Source organism: Salarias fasciatus, chromosome 17 (assembly GCF_902148845.1).
Source record: "Salarias fasciatus chromosome 17, fSalaFa1.1, whole genome shotgun sequence".
In the NCBI taxonomy this organism is placed as follows: domain Eukaryota; kingdom Metazoa; phylum Chordata; class Actinopteri; order Blenniiformes; family Blenniidae; genus Salarias; species Salarias fasciatus.
The window spans coordinates 2,235,624-2,250,903 of record NC_043761.1 but is presented as its reverse complement, the minus strand read 5'-3'; the positions used below and the strand labels follow the sequence as shown (position 1 = coordinate 2,250,903).

Here is a 15,280-nt window from a genome sequence, read left to right as displayed (position 1 = left end):
TAATATCATGGTAGCATAATGCACTTGATATGCATCTCATTTAAATACTGTAAAGTATTCTCATGGACTTGTGCAAAACAGAATCATGTAAATAGACAACTTTCAAACTTTTTAACCAAATCATCTTTACAACAACATGAATTTACTTCTTTTTAATCAACATTTTACTATTTAACCTCTTTTTAACAGTTTCTTTAAATGCACACCGATTAAACTTTATGAAATCATGTCATGGAGCCAGTCAAATCATGAAAAACACTCTTTACCCAACAGAAATGAGTCGTGCTGCCCATATAAAGAAATATAAAAGTGTCTTTTAACTCTATCTGCGTGCCACACCGCCATCTTTGTCACTTCTGGCTGACATGTGGTCCCAAAAACACAAGATTAAGCACTCTACTGATCATCTGAGTCAATTGCATCTCGCCCAAACCAAACTCAAAATATTTACAAGTCTTATGGACACTTTCACTAGTTTTTGATCATGTTTCATACCTGAAATGATAAAGACGAAGTGATCACACGGGAGCCGTGGCTTCTCCTTCTCCGGATCATGCAGCTATGAGAGTGAACCGGAGGGTGAGGTGACAGATACCACAGACTCACAGTGCCTCCTACTGGTTGGAGTGCTGCGACTACATGTCAGTTTCACAGATCATACCTTTTATAGGTCTTTTTCACAAAATAATAAACACATCAATGAGAAAAACTCAAATAAACACAAAAATATATTAACACAAGTGGGCACACACTGGTGGGCATCACACTACTTTCAACCAAATACTCCCTTTCAGACTCACTTTTGCTTTCAAACAGTTACTGGTGCTTTTACTCACACATTATTACCATTACAGGTACGGTTTACTACTAGTAGTAGTGGAGAAAGGTTGCATAAGACCTCTTGGCCTGTACAGAGCAGTGAACGCAGATGAAGGGCGGTCTTATCGAGTTCCTGGAACAGGAAGAGAGGGGAAACAGAAAGTAAGACAGGCAGGTGTCGCTCGCCCACCGAGCGGCTGTTTTCGCCTGACACGGAAGCAACAATCTGAATATGCAGAGAAAAATACGGGACGAAGCCGGTGAGTTCACTCACTGACACACATCTAAGAACTTCTGCATCTTGAGGCTTCAGTTTTCCATGGTTCGGGAGGTCACAGAGGGGTTACGGGCTGTTACGGCGCAGCGGTGGGGGTCGCGGTGGAAGTGGGGGGATGTGTGGGGGAGATCAGGGTACGAGTGGGCTGAGTTCCATCTTGTTTCTGCATGTAAAAGCTGTCCTGGGCCAGATGTTATGAAACCTGGTGCAGGCGAGCGCTTGTACTCCTCACAGCAGCATGAAATTGTTTGCGCGTGTGCGCGCGTGGGTGTGTGTGTGTGTGTGTGTGTGTGTGTATGCGCGCGTGAGCGCGCGCGTGTGTGTGTGTGTGTGTGTGTGTGTGTGTGTGTGTGTGTGTGTGTGCTTCAAGCCAAGATAACTGCATGCCGAGTAAAACATTTGCAGAAATTGACAGACCTGAAGAACCTGTGCTTGGTAGTGACCTACATTCCGAGACACACACGTCCATAAACGGCCAGGAAATGTGACTAAATATGGAAGTAGAGCAGGAAGTGATGAAATTTAAACAGCTACCAGTTCTTAAGGGGTCACAAAGTAAGTACTGGTTTAGAGTAACTCAGGTCCTGGTGGGACTGGACCTGGTTAGTGTTAGCTGTAAGCATGAACAGAACCGCTGGTCCGTTTCATCAAATGAAACTTTATTTGCTGCTTTATCATGTAACATGTTGGTAAAAGCTTCCACACTGCCACGTCTGCGTCCTGTTTACTTTGAAACACGCGAAGCTGCAGTTTCACCGTCTTCCTTGCTATGCTAACAGTTAGCTTTATCTTTGCTGCTATTGCGCTCTGAAAACCTTTGTCCTTTGCACTCGACCAGTGAGCATTAGCTTCCACTTTAGAAGGAGACACATTATATGTTTTATTTGCTGATCCAGCTATGAGCTTCAGAAAATCTGTCCTGTTCAATGGAACAAAATAAGGTAACAGTATTAGCAGTGGTTTCTCTCTCTGTGCTGCTGAGCTGACGTTAGCATTAGCATCACTCTTGCCAAATGGTGCATTTCTTGAGCTGAACGGTTCACCTATTGATCCTCCCGATAAGTAAAACATGAAAGTAAAAGGCATGTTCTCTGTTCTATTAACTTGATAAAACTGTTAGCATTAGCATTTTCATAAGTTGTTATGTCTGTATACGTTTCACAGAGATAAGCTTTAGCATTAGCAACTGCATGTTCTGCTGTAATTTTTTAACAAACAGCTGAGTCTTTAAACACACGTTGACACATTTCGGTGGGGCTCTCCCACCTGCTTCAGAAACGTCTTTGGGTGGTGTCATGCTGTCTTTTTATCAGCTGGTGTTACAGATACCGACAGCTCTTACACAATGCACAGATAAGGGCGACAGTCAGCCACTGGCTCAGGCTTTGTGTAAAATATTATCTAATCTGGCACATTTTCACTTCCCAGACTTCTTAGACTTTACAAGTCTGACACTGTTTAAGAGGCACTTTTTACTACAAACTGAATGCTTTTATGGTGCAAAACATTTCCGTCAGTGTTTATTTTGGTCTGGACTGCGGTCACACTGTGCTTAATCAAAGCATGATTTCCATACGCAGTGACACATCACACAGTTTCAGTTTTAGTTTCACTGAATCTTAGTCCTGCTTTCGATGACCACAGCCTGCTGCTTGACACACTCGAAAAATGGATTTGGAATCTGAGACCCTGCATTAAATCAGTTTAACTCTTGCTTGTAAGATGGGGACTGTCTGTGTCTAGAGGCAATCATGAACGTGAGCATATGAAAATCACTTGTGGGGTTCCTCAAGGCTCCTTTCTTGAGCCTCTTTAATTTAACATGGCTCAGATCATGGAACATAACAGTGTAATATATACAGTATATATTATATATATACATATATATACCTGTTAAGTGCACTAAGTGCATCAGTCAAATAAACCCAAAAATAAAAAGAGGTCTGTTTTTGGCCCAAAGATTAAAGGGTTAAAAGTCAGAGTTCTTAACCCCATGTAGCACAAGACAGATCTGGAATTCAAACCTGAAATTCAACAACCACATTAAGGCACCAACAAAAACAGACTAGCAACTGAATATTTCATGATTTCCGACCGAACAAGATTCAGAGAAACTTGTTCATAACGTTCATTTTCAAGTGGCTGGAGTATTATAACAGTGTATGTATTAGTAAAATTAATTAATTAATTAATTAAAATTAAAATTAAATGTGTCAGACAGCTGCAGCTCCTTCAGAACACTGCAGCCGGATCCCGACGTCCTCAGGAAGAGGTTTCCTGAGGACCGTTTTAACAAGATAACAGTCCATCTTGGAAACAGGAGAGAAAACAACTCTTCTGAAACGCTGCGAATGTGCAGTCACATCAGGACCGCTATATAAAAAGCTCTTCTGCACATGCAGGAGTAGATGAACAACAACAAAAATGGCAGCCTTCACAGCAGCATGATTCCATGTGTGGCAGGGCGGCGCAATTTTAATTTAGTGCTGCAGACAACGACACCTGGGGAATTTTGTCCCAGGAAATAGTTAAGGGGAATATTATCTAAGAAAACCAATCTCGGTCACACAGATCCGTTCTCGCATGTACAAAGAGTGCCACAGACGTAATATCCAAAGGAAAATATAAATAATTTTATTATAACAACCAAAACCATAAATAAGGGGAAAACAAATTATAATCCAAATTCACTACAATCGTTGGTGAACCCAGCCTATACAGAGGAACCAGGATCGGGGCTGACCAGGCGAGTTTAAATCAATACTCCAAAGTACAGTATTGTTCATGGCCAAAGAGCCAATACTCACAGCCGAGCCAAGTGAAGGAGTCATGGGTGGCTGCACAGCCAAGCACAGAGCCTGCAGCCGGGGCCACAGCGAGCTCCAACAAGAAGCCCCAGCAGCCAACGGTGACGCAACCTGCAGTCAGTCACACATGCAGCCATGCTGCAGACACCACGAGTGGCCACGCAGGTGTATTGTTTAAACACAAACTTTTTTCTAAGGGAAAACTGCAGCAGCAATGAATCTTCATCTGAAACAGTCAGGGAAACGGGGCCTTGAAGTTTGGTTGAGTGTAAACAGAACACCAGCAGGACTGACAGACTGCTGACCCTCTTCAACTTTTCCCTTTGCAGGAATCGTCAGATTTCTTCCACAGATCTGAGGACTGACCGATGCTGACCTCCGGAGAAGGTACTGAAGTCTGTTCAACAACAGAACACAATCCAGATTACATTTCAGTAAAAATATAAACTGGAGTCTAAAGAAATTGTTCGTTTAGTCAAAATCATGTTCTTATTTTCTTCTGTGTATATGTGGAATCCTCCAAGGTAAGAACTTTATGCTAACATTTCCTAAAAGAGTTCCACCCTGGAACTGTCTTGAAACAATGAGTTAATAAGAATTACATTCAAGTTGTGAGGAGAATTTCAACATTCAAGTGAAGAAGCTGATGTTTAGCTTCCTGATACTGAAATGCTTTACCTCTTCTGCAGGTTGAAGGAGCCAGGATGTCGAGTCTCCGGGAGGATATCTGGACTGTTCTCCAGGAGCTCAGACACAAAGAAGTCAGTCAGTTCAAATTCCTCCTGAAGCTGAACGGCATCCCCGAGTCGCGGCTGCAGGATGCCGAAATCGAGGGCATCACCGAGATCATAGCCGAGAAATACAGTGAGCCCGAAGCTCTGAGGGTCACCATGAAGATCCTCGCCAAGATCCAAAGGAACGACCTGGTGGCCAAACTGGAAAACTCCGGATCGGGACTCACAGGTGACCCGCCACACACTGCATCTGCTCCAGCCAGCCTCTGCAAGACCGCCTGGTCTGTCGCCTCAGGCAGGATTCAACAGCAAGCCCAGCTTCACCATACGGTCGATGCTACACTCTTTCACAGAGATCACTGCTGCACTGCACAAAGAACTCCACCCACATATTTGGAGATGAGCTAAATCTGTGCAGAGCTAAACGCTAAAACAGCGAATGATAGCTCAACCAATAAAACTACTGAAAATAAACGGGCAAAAACGTGTAGCCATTTAAAATATTAAATAATGTAACATCACAAAATAACTAACCTGTTAAAACGGCACAAAAACTGGACAAAGAAAACTTTTTTTTTTAATTAGCTCAATATAGAAAAACTTCTAAAAATGAAGGAAGCTAAAATAAAGGTTAAGGGCAACACATTTTCAACAAATTCAGTTCATTGGGACTGTGCCGTTTTCTGAAGGCTATAGCTGAGTAATAAAAAATTCTAAATGCTGTGAAGTGAAAATATCTTCAATGACATTTACTCTGTGCTTACAATTTTAAAAATTATATCGGCGTTACTCAAATTTAATTTGGTTTAATTCATTTCTGCTACACTGATCTTAAAAATCTGGATTAGGACATTCATAGAATAGGTGAATCTTGACATTTACGGTTATAAATGTGAGACTGTGTTTAACTGACAGGGGATTTTGAGGGACGCTTTGAAAAATGTTGTCCTCTGTAGGGGATCTCTAGATCCCCGAAATTTGAGAACCCTGGTCAGCCGGGTTTTTATTGGTCAAACAAGGAGCATTTTGTTAATTACATGGGACTTTCTGCTGGTAGCTGGGAGTTGGGGCTCACTAGCTGTTGCTACCAGCCGTGATTACTTACTTTCTTGAAACTCTTTCTGACGTCTGTTTTTCATCCGTCTGTCCACGTTCTTGTCCTAAAGCTGTTCTATTCGTTGTGTGAGCTTCAAAGCTTCTCACAAGCTGCAGATACCTGCATGTTAGGTCACAGGGGAAACTGGACTGGACTCTCAGTGATGTGGACGGTCGCTATATGAACAAGTGGAATGGATTCACTTCAGGATTTTTCCACTAGTGTGCCGTGAGAGATCGGCAGGCCTTGCCGTGGGAATTTTTCGAATTTCACCAAGATTGATCTAAAACATTTTTGAAAAGGAATTTTAAAAAGATTTTTTTTTTTATCTCCAAATGATGTCGAGTGTGTGTGCTGTCTCGCGACAGGCAGATTTATCCTGTACAGGATGAATGATGCTTTCAGCACAGACACGATGCCTTAAAACACAGTAAACAATCCACAGTATGAAAAAAAGACCCTGCCAGCTTAGTGCTAACTGCTCAGGGAAAACCCATTGAAATAATAAAGAGTAGACCCCGCTTGGGGCGCTGCACAGCGAGAAATACGGCCGCCATCTTGGTCCGGCCGAACTTCCCATAAGCTCCAGTCATTCATATGGTGATTCAGCCGGAGCGCTGTGTGTGACACCTGTGTGTGGGACGGTAGCGAGCAGGGCTCAAGGAATAACTTTTTACAGAAAGTATTAAATGTTTTTTCAGCATCACACCTGACTGCAGACTCATTTGCAAACAGCTCGCTTATTCACAATTACAGAAACTTTTAGGAACAGATTTGCAATAACTTGAAAAATGAGAACTGAGAGGTTCTAACAAACTTTAAGGAATAAAATAGAAAGAAAAAGTAAGAAAGTGCGCTGTTTTTTAAGATTACTTTATGGTGATCTCCTGCTTCATTTTGAGGATTTCCTAATGACAGAAATGTGAGGAAGAAGTGGGAGATCGCTCTAGGAGGGAGAAATTCACAGCAAGAGACTCGTCTGTGCTGTATAGTGAGACTTCAGAGAGCAGGATTTCCACAGGACAAGACAGGTTATCCGCCTTAGAGATGGCATTATTCCATCCATCTTTTTTTTTTTTTTTGCACATATAGTCAAAACAATATGATTATGTGCATGGGAACAAAAAAAAAGCCAAAAGGCTTGTACAAATGCCGCTTCTGCACAAACTCAAAGCAAAAGTCGTACATAAGAAGATGACAAAATCCAGCACAAAAATAGAAAAAGAAAAATAAAGAGAAAAGAAAAGAAAAAAAAAAGAAATCCTACCAAATATAAACACAGAATAAACAAAACAGACAAACTAAATCAATTCCCATGTATCTCATGTGTCTGTCATTGTGTTTGGATCAGGTCAGACGTTACAATATTAAATTGTTCTTTAAGTTGCTTTAGTAGTTGAACATAGACGCAGCAGGGACAGACGCAGTAATATCTCGATTGTCCCCCATTGGTGAAGAGAAATAACTGATTCCAGCGTTCACAATGATCATGATAGAGAGAATCTGTCCAAACTGATGATCACCCCCCCCGCCCAAAAAAAAAAAAAACAAAAAGACAAAAAATGAGTAGAAAAAGCAAAAACAACAACAAAACAAAACAAAAGGGAAAAACAAGCAAAAAGACGACACGGAAAACCTGCTTTAAGTGTGTTCTAAGTGCTTAAGTTTCCAGATCTCCTCCAAAGAGCAGGTGCATCACCATAAGGCTGTTAGCGTTGTTGAAGGGAAATATTCTATTGATTACAGGGCAGAAATTACTTATCATTGTGATTCTCTCTCCCCCCCCCCTCTCTCTCCATCTATCTACCTATCTGTGTCTTTCTGTCTTGTCTTCACGGTAAAATAGTCTGCTTCCATATGACATTATATTATGACATGTGTATATAAATAGATAAATAGATACATAAAATTAAACTAAACAAAATATAAATGAAAAAATATTAAATTAGCCTATTCAAACTGCCTGTTATTAATAATTATTGAGACATAGCAGGAACCTAGCTCTAAACCTAGACATACATACGTGATTAATTATTATACTATGGCATCTACAGCCCTGCTGGCATCTTCTGAAATATCTTATTCATTATAAAGTATTTGAAAATGCCAAAAATTTTGGCCTCTATCATACCTCTTTTTGAATGACACTTGCAGATTAAAAATAATAATAATAATAATAATAATAATAATAATAATAATAATAATGCAGTGTTGAGCGAACGATGATTCATTTAATGCGCTGAGACTTCACTGCTCCGGTGAAACAGCGGCGGACGACCGGACCAAGATGGCGGCTGCATTTCTCGACAGCGCCCATTCGTGGTAGCAGCCGATGCGGGGTCTGCTCTTCAATAAGTCTATGGGAAAACCTATTGACATGCTAACCTACTGACATGCTAACAGTTAGCGCAGAAGTCACAGAACTTACTGGAACACAATAAACTGAGCAATATTTAAAAAATACAAAAGCACAAACACTAATTATGAGTAATAACAGGTCTATATTTTCTTCAATCATAAAAACACAACGATGGATCCAAAACGTTTCACGCTGAAAATTCAAACAGTGGCTACAGAAGCCCGAGAGGCTCAAAATCAAGAATTCGATCCAGGGCTAAACTACTAGGCACCACCTAGTGGTCTATGGCTGTTAGAACAGCGGCAGAGGAGCTGAAGAGTGAAAAATATTTCAGACTGAATGTGGAATTAACAGTTTTTTTACATTTTATTTTGTTTGCCTGTGTGAACACATGAAGAAAAAGGTCATTTTTACAGGAAAAACCACAACGATTACTGAGACTCTCACGGAGTGAGTAGAAATATGAAAGATGATAAATGTCTTTTAATATTGTGTTTATTTAATTGATTTTCAAGACACTTTGATAAGAATGACTTTATATTGAGGCAGACTACAGAGTTTATTGTTTTAACAATTTTGGTTGGTGGTGTGCCTTCTGATTCGTTCAATGAAAACAAAAATGTACCCTGGCTCAAAAAAGATTGAAAAACATTGGTTTACGCTCCAAAGTGAAGGGAGACTGACAGATTTATGATCATATTTAGGTGAATAATGGATAGTGATATGATTATTTAAATTCATATTCTGGCCACTTTATACTGAACAAGTTGGCACAATTTAACAATTAAAAGTGCTAAACTATCCTGTTTAAAGCCTTCATTGTTTCCAAGGACTAATCATGTGTGCTTCACTCTGTTCTAGATGTTAAAAAAGACTCTGGCGGTCAGAAAGAAGAACACAACCGAAAAGAGCCCAAGGTGGACCTGAAGAGCGTCCAGAAGTTCGCAGTGGAGGTGACTCTGGACGAGGACACTGTTCATCCCCACCTCGTCATGTCTGAGGACAGGAAACAAGTACATCACAGTGACAAGAAGAAGACGCTCCCAGATAATCCCGAGAGGTTTGACACCTGTGTCAACGTCTTGGGGAAGGAGGGATTCTCCTTCGGGAGGTTTTATTTTGAAGTTGAAGTTACAGGAAAGACAGCCTGGGCTATTGGAGTGGCAAAGGGATCCATCACAAGGAAAGGAGACATCAGAGTTAAACCTAAGACAGGCTACTGGACCATAATGCTGAGGAACGGAGATAAGTATGAAGCAAACGATGCCAGTCGAGTCACGCTCTCTGTGAACCAGCCCCAGAAGGTAGGAGTGTTTGTGGATTATGAGGAAGGTCTGGTTTCCTTCTACGATGTGGATTCTGCAGCTCATCTCTACTCCTTCACCGACTGTGACTTCCAAGAGATACTCTACCCGTTCTTCACCCCCTTCAAAAATGACGACGGGAAAAATTCTGCACCGCTCATCATTACACCATTGAACCCATCGCAGAAAGTGAGAAAATGTGTTTCTGAGAGTCCAAAAGAAGAACGTGAAAAAAAACTGGTGGAGCTGAAGAGCGTTCAGCAGTTTGCGGTGATGGTAACTCTGGATCCAGACACGGCACATCCTGCACTCACCCTGTCCGATGATGGGAAACAAGTGTTCTGCACTGAAGTGTACAAAAAACTCCCAAAGACCTCCAAGAGATTCACAAGTTGCGTGAATGTTTTAGGAAGGCAGAGTTTCTCCTCTGGGAGGTTTTACTTTGAGGTCCAGGTGAAACAGAAGACTGCCTGGACTGTGGGCGTGGCCAAGGAGAGCATCGACAGACAGGGAAGTGTCACTTTGAATCCCAGCAACGGCTACTGGACAATTTGGTTACGGAATAAAAATGAATACGAGGCCATTGATGAACCTTCAGTCCCTCTTTCTGTGAAGTCTCACATTGAGAAAGTGGGAGTGTTTGTGGATTACGATGGCGGTCAGGTCTCCTTTTACAATGCAGACACTGGAGATCTTCTCTACGCCTTCACGAGCTGTTCCTTCTCAGAGAAGCTCTTTCCATACTTCAGCCCCTGTACCAGTGAAGGCGGGAAGAACTCGGCTCCTCTAGTCATCACTTCACTTGACCACATTCTCAAGAAAAAGGTGGCGCTGACAAAAATGCGGCAGTTTGCAGTGGAGGTGACTCTTGATCCTGATACGGCACATCCTGCACTCGTTCTGTCTACTGATGGGAAGCAAGTGTATGATGGAGACGTGAGGCAGAAACTCCCGTACAACCCAAAGAGGTTCAGAAGATGTGTCAATGTCTTAGGGAAGCAGAGCTTCTCCTCTGGGAAGTTTTATTTTGAAGTTGAAGTGAAAGGCAAAACTGCTTGGACTGTGGGAGTGGCCAAAGAGTCAATTGAGCGAAAGGGAGACATCACGCTCTGTCCTGATGATGGCTTCTGGACAATATGGCTGAGAAATGGACACGACTACAAGGCAAACACAAATCCTTCAGTCCACCTCACGGTTAAGTCACAGCTACAGACGGTGGGAGTATTTGTGGATTACGAGGCTGGCCTGGTTTCTTTTTACGACGTGGAATCGGCAGATCATCTTCATTCCTTTACCGACTGCACCTTCACGGAGAAGATCTTCCCATATTTCAGTCCTTGTACTTGTGATGGTGGTCAAAACTCCGCTCCTTTGATCATTGCGACACTCGATCACATCCTGACACCCGACTCTGGAACTCTAAAAGAAGAGTATGACGAAAAGAAACGGAATCTGAAGAAGGCACAGGACTATGAGGTGGAGGTGACTCTGGATCCCGACACAGCACATCCTGCTCTCATCCTGTCTGATGATGGGAAGCAGGTCTTCTGCACTGATGTCTACAAAAAACTCCCAGACAACCCCAAGAGGTTTGACACGTGCGTGGATGTCTTAGGAAAGCAGAGTTTCTCCTCAGGAAGACATTACTTTGAGGTTCAAGTTCAGGATAAGACGGCCTGGACTGTAGGGCTGGCCAGCGAGTCCATCAAAAGGAAGGGAACCATTACACTGAGTCCGGAGGATGGTATCTGGGTAATTAGGCTCAAAAATAAAACCGATTACAAGGCTATTGATGACCCTTCACGTTCTCTCTCTGTAACGTCACATCTTCAGAAAGTGGGAGTGTTTTTGGATTATGAAAAAGGTAGAATTTCCTTTTATGACGTTGATTCTGCAGATTTACTGTACTCCTTCACTGAATGCCAATTCATAGAGAAGCTCCACCCCTTCTTCAGTCCAAGCACCATTGATGGTGGCGTAAATGCCGCACCCCTCATAATTTGTCGAGCGAACCAGAAAAAGGACGAGGAGGGAAAGAAAGTGAACCTGAAGTTCATCAAACAGTTTGCAGTTGATGTGACTCTGGATCCCGACACTGCAAATCCTTTTCTCGCCCTGTCTGGTGATGGGAAACAAGTACATGACACCGATGTGAAAAAGAATCTCCCAAAGATTTCGACAAGGTTCGACCAGTCAGGTGGTGTTTTAGGCAAGAAGAGCTTCTCCTCAGGAAGACATTACTATGAGGTTCAGGTGAAGGGGAAGACTGCCTGGAGTTTAGGAGTGGCCAGCGAGTCCGTCGATAGGAAGGGAAAAATCACACTGAGTCCTGAAGATGGCTTCTGGACCATATGGTTGAGAAAAAATGTGTACACAGCCAATGATGACCGTGCAGTCAGTATCTCCATCAGACAGGAGCTTCACAAGGTTGGAATCTTTGTGGATTATGAAGGAGGAGTTGTCTCCTTTTACAATGCAGATTCTGGAGATCTCCTCTACTCCTACACCGAGTGTGTGTTTTCAGAGCAACTCTACCCATTCTTCAGTCCCAGTGATAACAACAAAGGTAAAAATGCTGCACCACTGATCATTACTCCTGTCTGTTGTCCGTTAGACAGTAGGACCAGACTGAGGAGTGTCCAGCAGTTCGCAGTCGAGGTGACTCTGGATCCTGACACTGCAAATCCTTACCTCATCTTATCCGATGATGGGAAGGAAGTACACGACAGTGATGTGAGGAAGCAGCTCCCAGAAAACCCCAAGAGATTTGACAGGTGTGTCGATGTCCTGGGGAAGCAGAGTTTCTCCTCAGGGAAACATTACTACGAGGTTCAAGTGAAGGGGAAGACTGCCTGGAGTTTAGGAGTGGCCAGCGAGTCTGTCAGTCGGAAGGGGAAAATCACACTGAGCCCTGAAGATGGCTTCTGGACAATATGGTTAAGAAAGAAAGACGAATACACAGCAAATGACGACCATCCAGTCCAACTCTCTCTTCATCAGCAACCGCAAAAGATAGGAATCTTTGTGGATTATGAAGGAGGTGTCATCTCCTTCTACGATGCAGATTCTGGAGATCTCATCTATTCTTACACCGAGTGCTCTTTTACAGAGAAACTCTACCCATTCTTCAGCCCCAGTGCCAATGACCACGGTATAAATTCTGCCCCACTGATCATTTCTCCAGTCAATCAAGCTGCAGCAAAGGACGATGAAAGAGAAAAGGCCCAGCTGAAGATCATCCAGCAGTTTGCAGTAGAGGTGATTCTGGATCCCGATACAGCAAATCCTTATCTTGTCCTGTCAAGGGATGGAAAACAAGTACATCATGCAGATGTGAGACAAAAACTCTCAGACAACCCCAACAGGTTTGATGTGTGTTTCAATGTCTTAGGAAAGCAGGGTTTCTCTTCAGGGAAGTTTTACTTTGAGGTTCAGGTTCAGGACAAGACGGACTGGACTGTGGGAGTGGCCAAAGAGTCAAGTGAAAGAAAGGGAAATATCACACTCAGCCCAGAGGACGGTTTCTGGACCATATGGCTAAGGAATGAAGATGAATATGAGGCGATTGATTACCCTTCAGTTCACCTCTCTGTGAAGTCACAGCTTCAGAAAGTGGGGGTGTTTGTGGATTATGAGGGGGGCATGGTTTCCTTTTATGACGCAGACTCTGCAGATCACCTCTACACCTTCACAGAATGTGTGTTTTCTGGGAAACTCTTCCCCTTCTTCAATCCATTCACTAATGAGGGAGGCAAAAATTCAACTCCTTTGATCATCTCTCCTATAACTTCCAAAACTACCACCAAGATCCCAGATCTCCGCAAAGAGAAAGAGGACCAAGAGAGGATGAAGGCCAAGCTGAACAAGATTCGGAAGTTCGCAGGGGAGGTGACTCTTGATCCTGATACATCACACCCCCACCTCATCTTGTCAGACGATGGGAAACAGGTCTATCATGGAGACGTGAGGCAGAAACTCCCATACAATCCAAAGAGGTTCCGAAGATGTGTTAATGTCTTAGGAAAACAGAGTATCTCATCAGGGCAATTTTACTACGAAGTTCAGGTGAAAGGAAAGACTGCCTGGACTGTAGGAGTGGCCAAAGACTCTATTGACAGAAAAGGAGACGTCACGCTCTGCCCAGACAACGGCTTCTGGACAATATGGTTGAGGAATGGCGACGAATACGAGGCCATCGATGACCCTTCTGTGTCTCTGAATGTCAGCTCCCATCTCCAGAAGGTCGGGGTGTTTGTGGATTATGACAACAATCAGGTCTCCTTTTACGACGCCGACACTGCTGATCATCTCTACACCTTCAGCGACTGCAACTTCACCGAGAAGCTCCTCCCGTACTTCAGTCCGTGTACGAATGATGATGGCGAAAACTCGGCTCCACTGATCCTAACAGACGTGAATGCATCAGTTACAAAGGAGCCAGGAGATTTTTGTCAGACGACTTAAAGAAGCTTCAAAGAAAAAAGCAAACCCAAATGCAACTTTTCACACCATCAGGAATCCTTGAGCTTGAAAAGGAGATTGTTTTGGCTGTTCTGTAAAAGATAACTTCTTCCAGTCAGACCTGAAATTCCTCATAATGGAACTTAATTCAGCTATTCAGCATAGGTTCCCGTGGTGATTTACCTCAGCAAGAAGTTTGCCTGCATCACAGAAAGTCCAGGAGTTGCCTCGATAAGAGAAACTACTGCTGGGTCGTAGAGATCTCAGAAGTCCTTCCTGGGTCAGGGGCCCACAGTGAGGTTTTGGTTATTAGCTTGTTTCACTGACCTCCAGAACACCACTGAATCTATTACGTTTTGTCGCCTTCCAATAATAAATGCCACAAACTCCCTTAATGACTGACAAGATGTATTTTGATGTCATTTTATGGGCAAAAACCTTGGCATTAGTATTTAGTTTTCAATGTCATTACCTTTGTATATTCAAGGTACGCAACTCATGCCAGTGTTTAATTAAAAAAAAACAACTATGATTTCATTGTATTTGGAAATCTCATCTGTTTACTATTGGTTGAAATAAGTGAAAGTTACAATGCGCGGTAATTGATTAAGTGTTTTATCTACCAAAAAGTCTTAATATGATTGAAAATTTTTCATGCTATGTTACTAATGTGAACCTGAACTGCCTGTTTCTTACTGGATGAACACGGTGGTGCTAGTTGTTTTTTTTTTGTTTTCTTTTTTACATCTAATGTTCAGAGTACAGGAAAAGAAGCCATTTGTTTTGGATTTGGGACTGAACTATCTCAAGTTGGTCTGGTTTTACACAGTACAACAAACTGAAAAGTGTGTCATGAAAGTTTTTTTTTGCAAACATGTTTTTCTACCATTGTAAAGAAAAAAGTTTGACAGATTGATTGAGCCTTTGCTGAAAGCAACATGTAGCTGGATTTGAAATAAAAACAAATTGAAAGTCTTTTCTGTCTCTGCATCATAGAAAATAAAGAAACACCAAGTTTTATGCTGGTTTGGGCTTCGATTATGTTATTTATCTAAGAAATAGAACAGCCAGTCAGAAGATTTAAGACAGAATTAAAGTCATGTAAAGTCCATCAGCCTGGACTTAATTTCATTTCCTCTCAGTACTGTCTGCATCCCATTAACCAGGAATGTGTATCAGAAACTTCAGCCGGATTCAAGGAGGCCTCAGAACATCGATTTCAGTCCTGGACGAAGCGTTTGTGTTGCGAGGGAGGCCATGAACCTGCAGCTTTGCAGACCACAGCACACGAAGTAGACGCAGCAGAGCCTGACACAAAATCAAACTGCAAGTGAAAACACAAACTTCTTTATTCTGTCGAGTTTTCTTTGTGATGAAATAAGGATTCTCATGCTACAGACAAATTTCTATTTTCTTAAATACG

General features: G+C 42.4%; 1 protein-coding gene across 1 annotated transcript; it reads left to right on the top strand.

Annotated features, from left to right (window-relative positions):
* Positions 1 to 969: 969 nt before the first annotated feature.
* Positions 970 to 14,832, top strand: LOC115404271 (uncharacterized). Its single transcript, XM_030113541.1, has 4 exons — positions 970 to 1,079; positions 4,233 to 4,290; positions 4,593 to 4,866; positions 8,954 to 14,832. Exons 3-4 carry the CDS (start codon positions 4,608 to 4,610, stop codon positions 13,858 to 13,860), a joined length of 5,166 nt encoding a protein of 1,721 aa, XP_029969401.1. The 5' UTR covers positions 970 to 1,079; positions 4,233 to 4,290; positions 4,593 to 4,607; the 3' UTR covers positions 13,861 to 14,832.
* Positions 14,833 to 15,280: the final 448 nt, after the last annotated feature.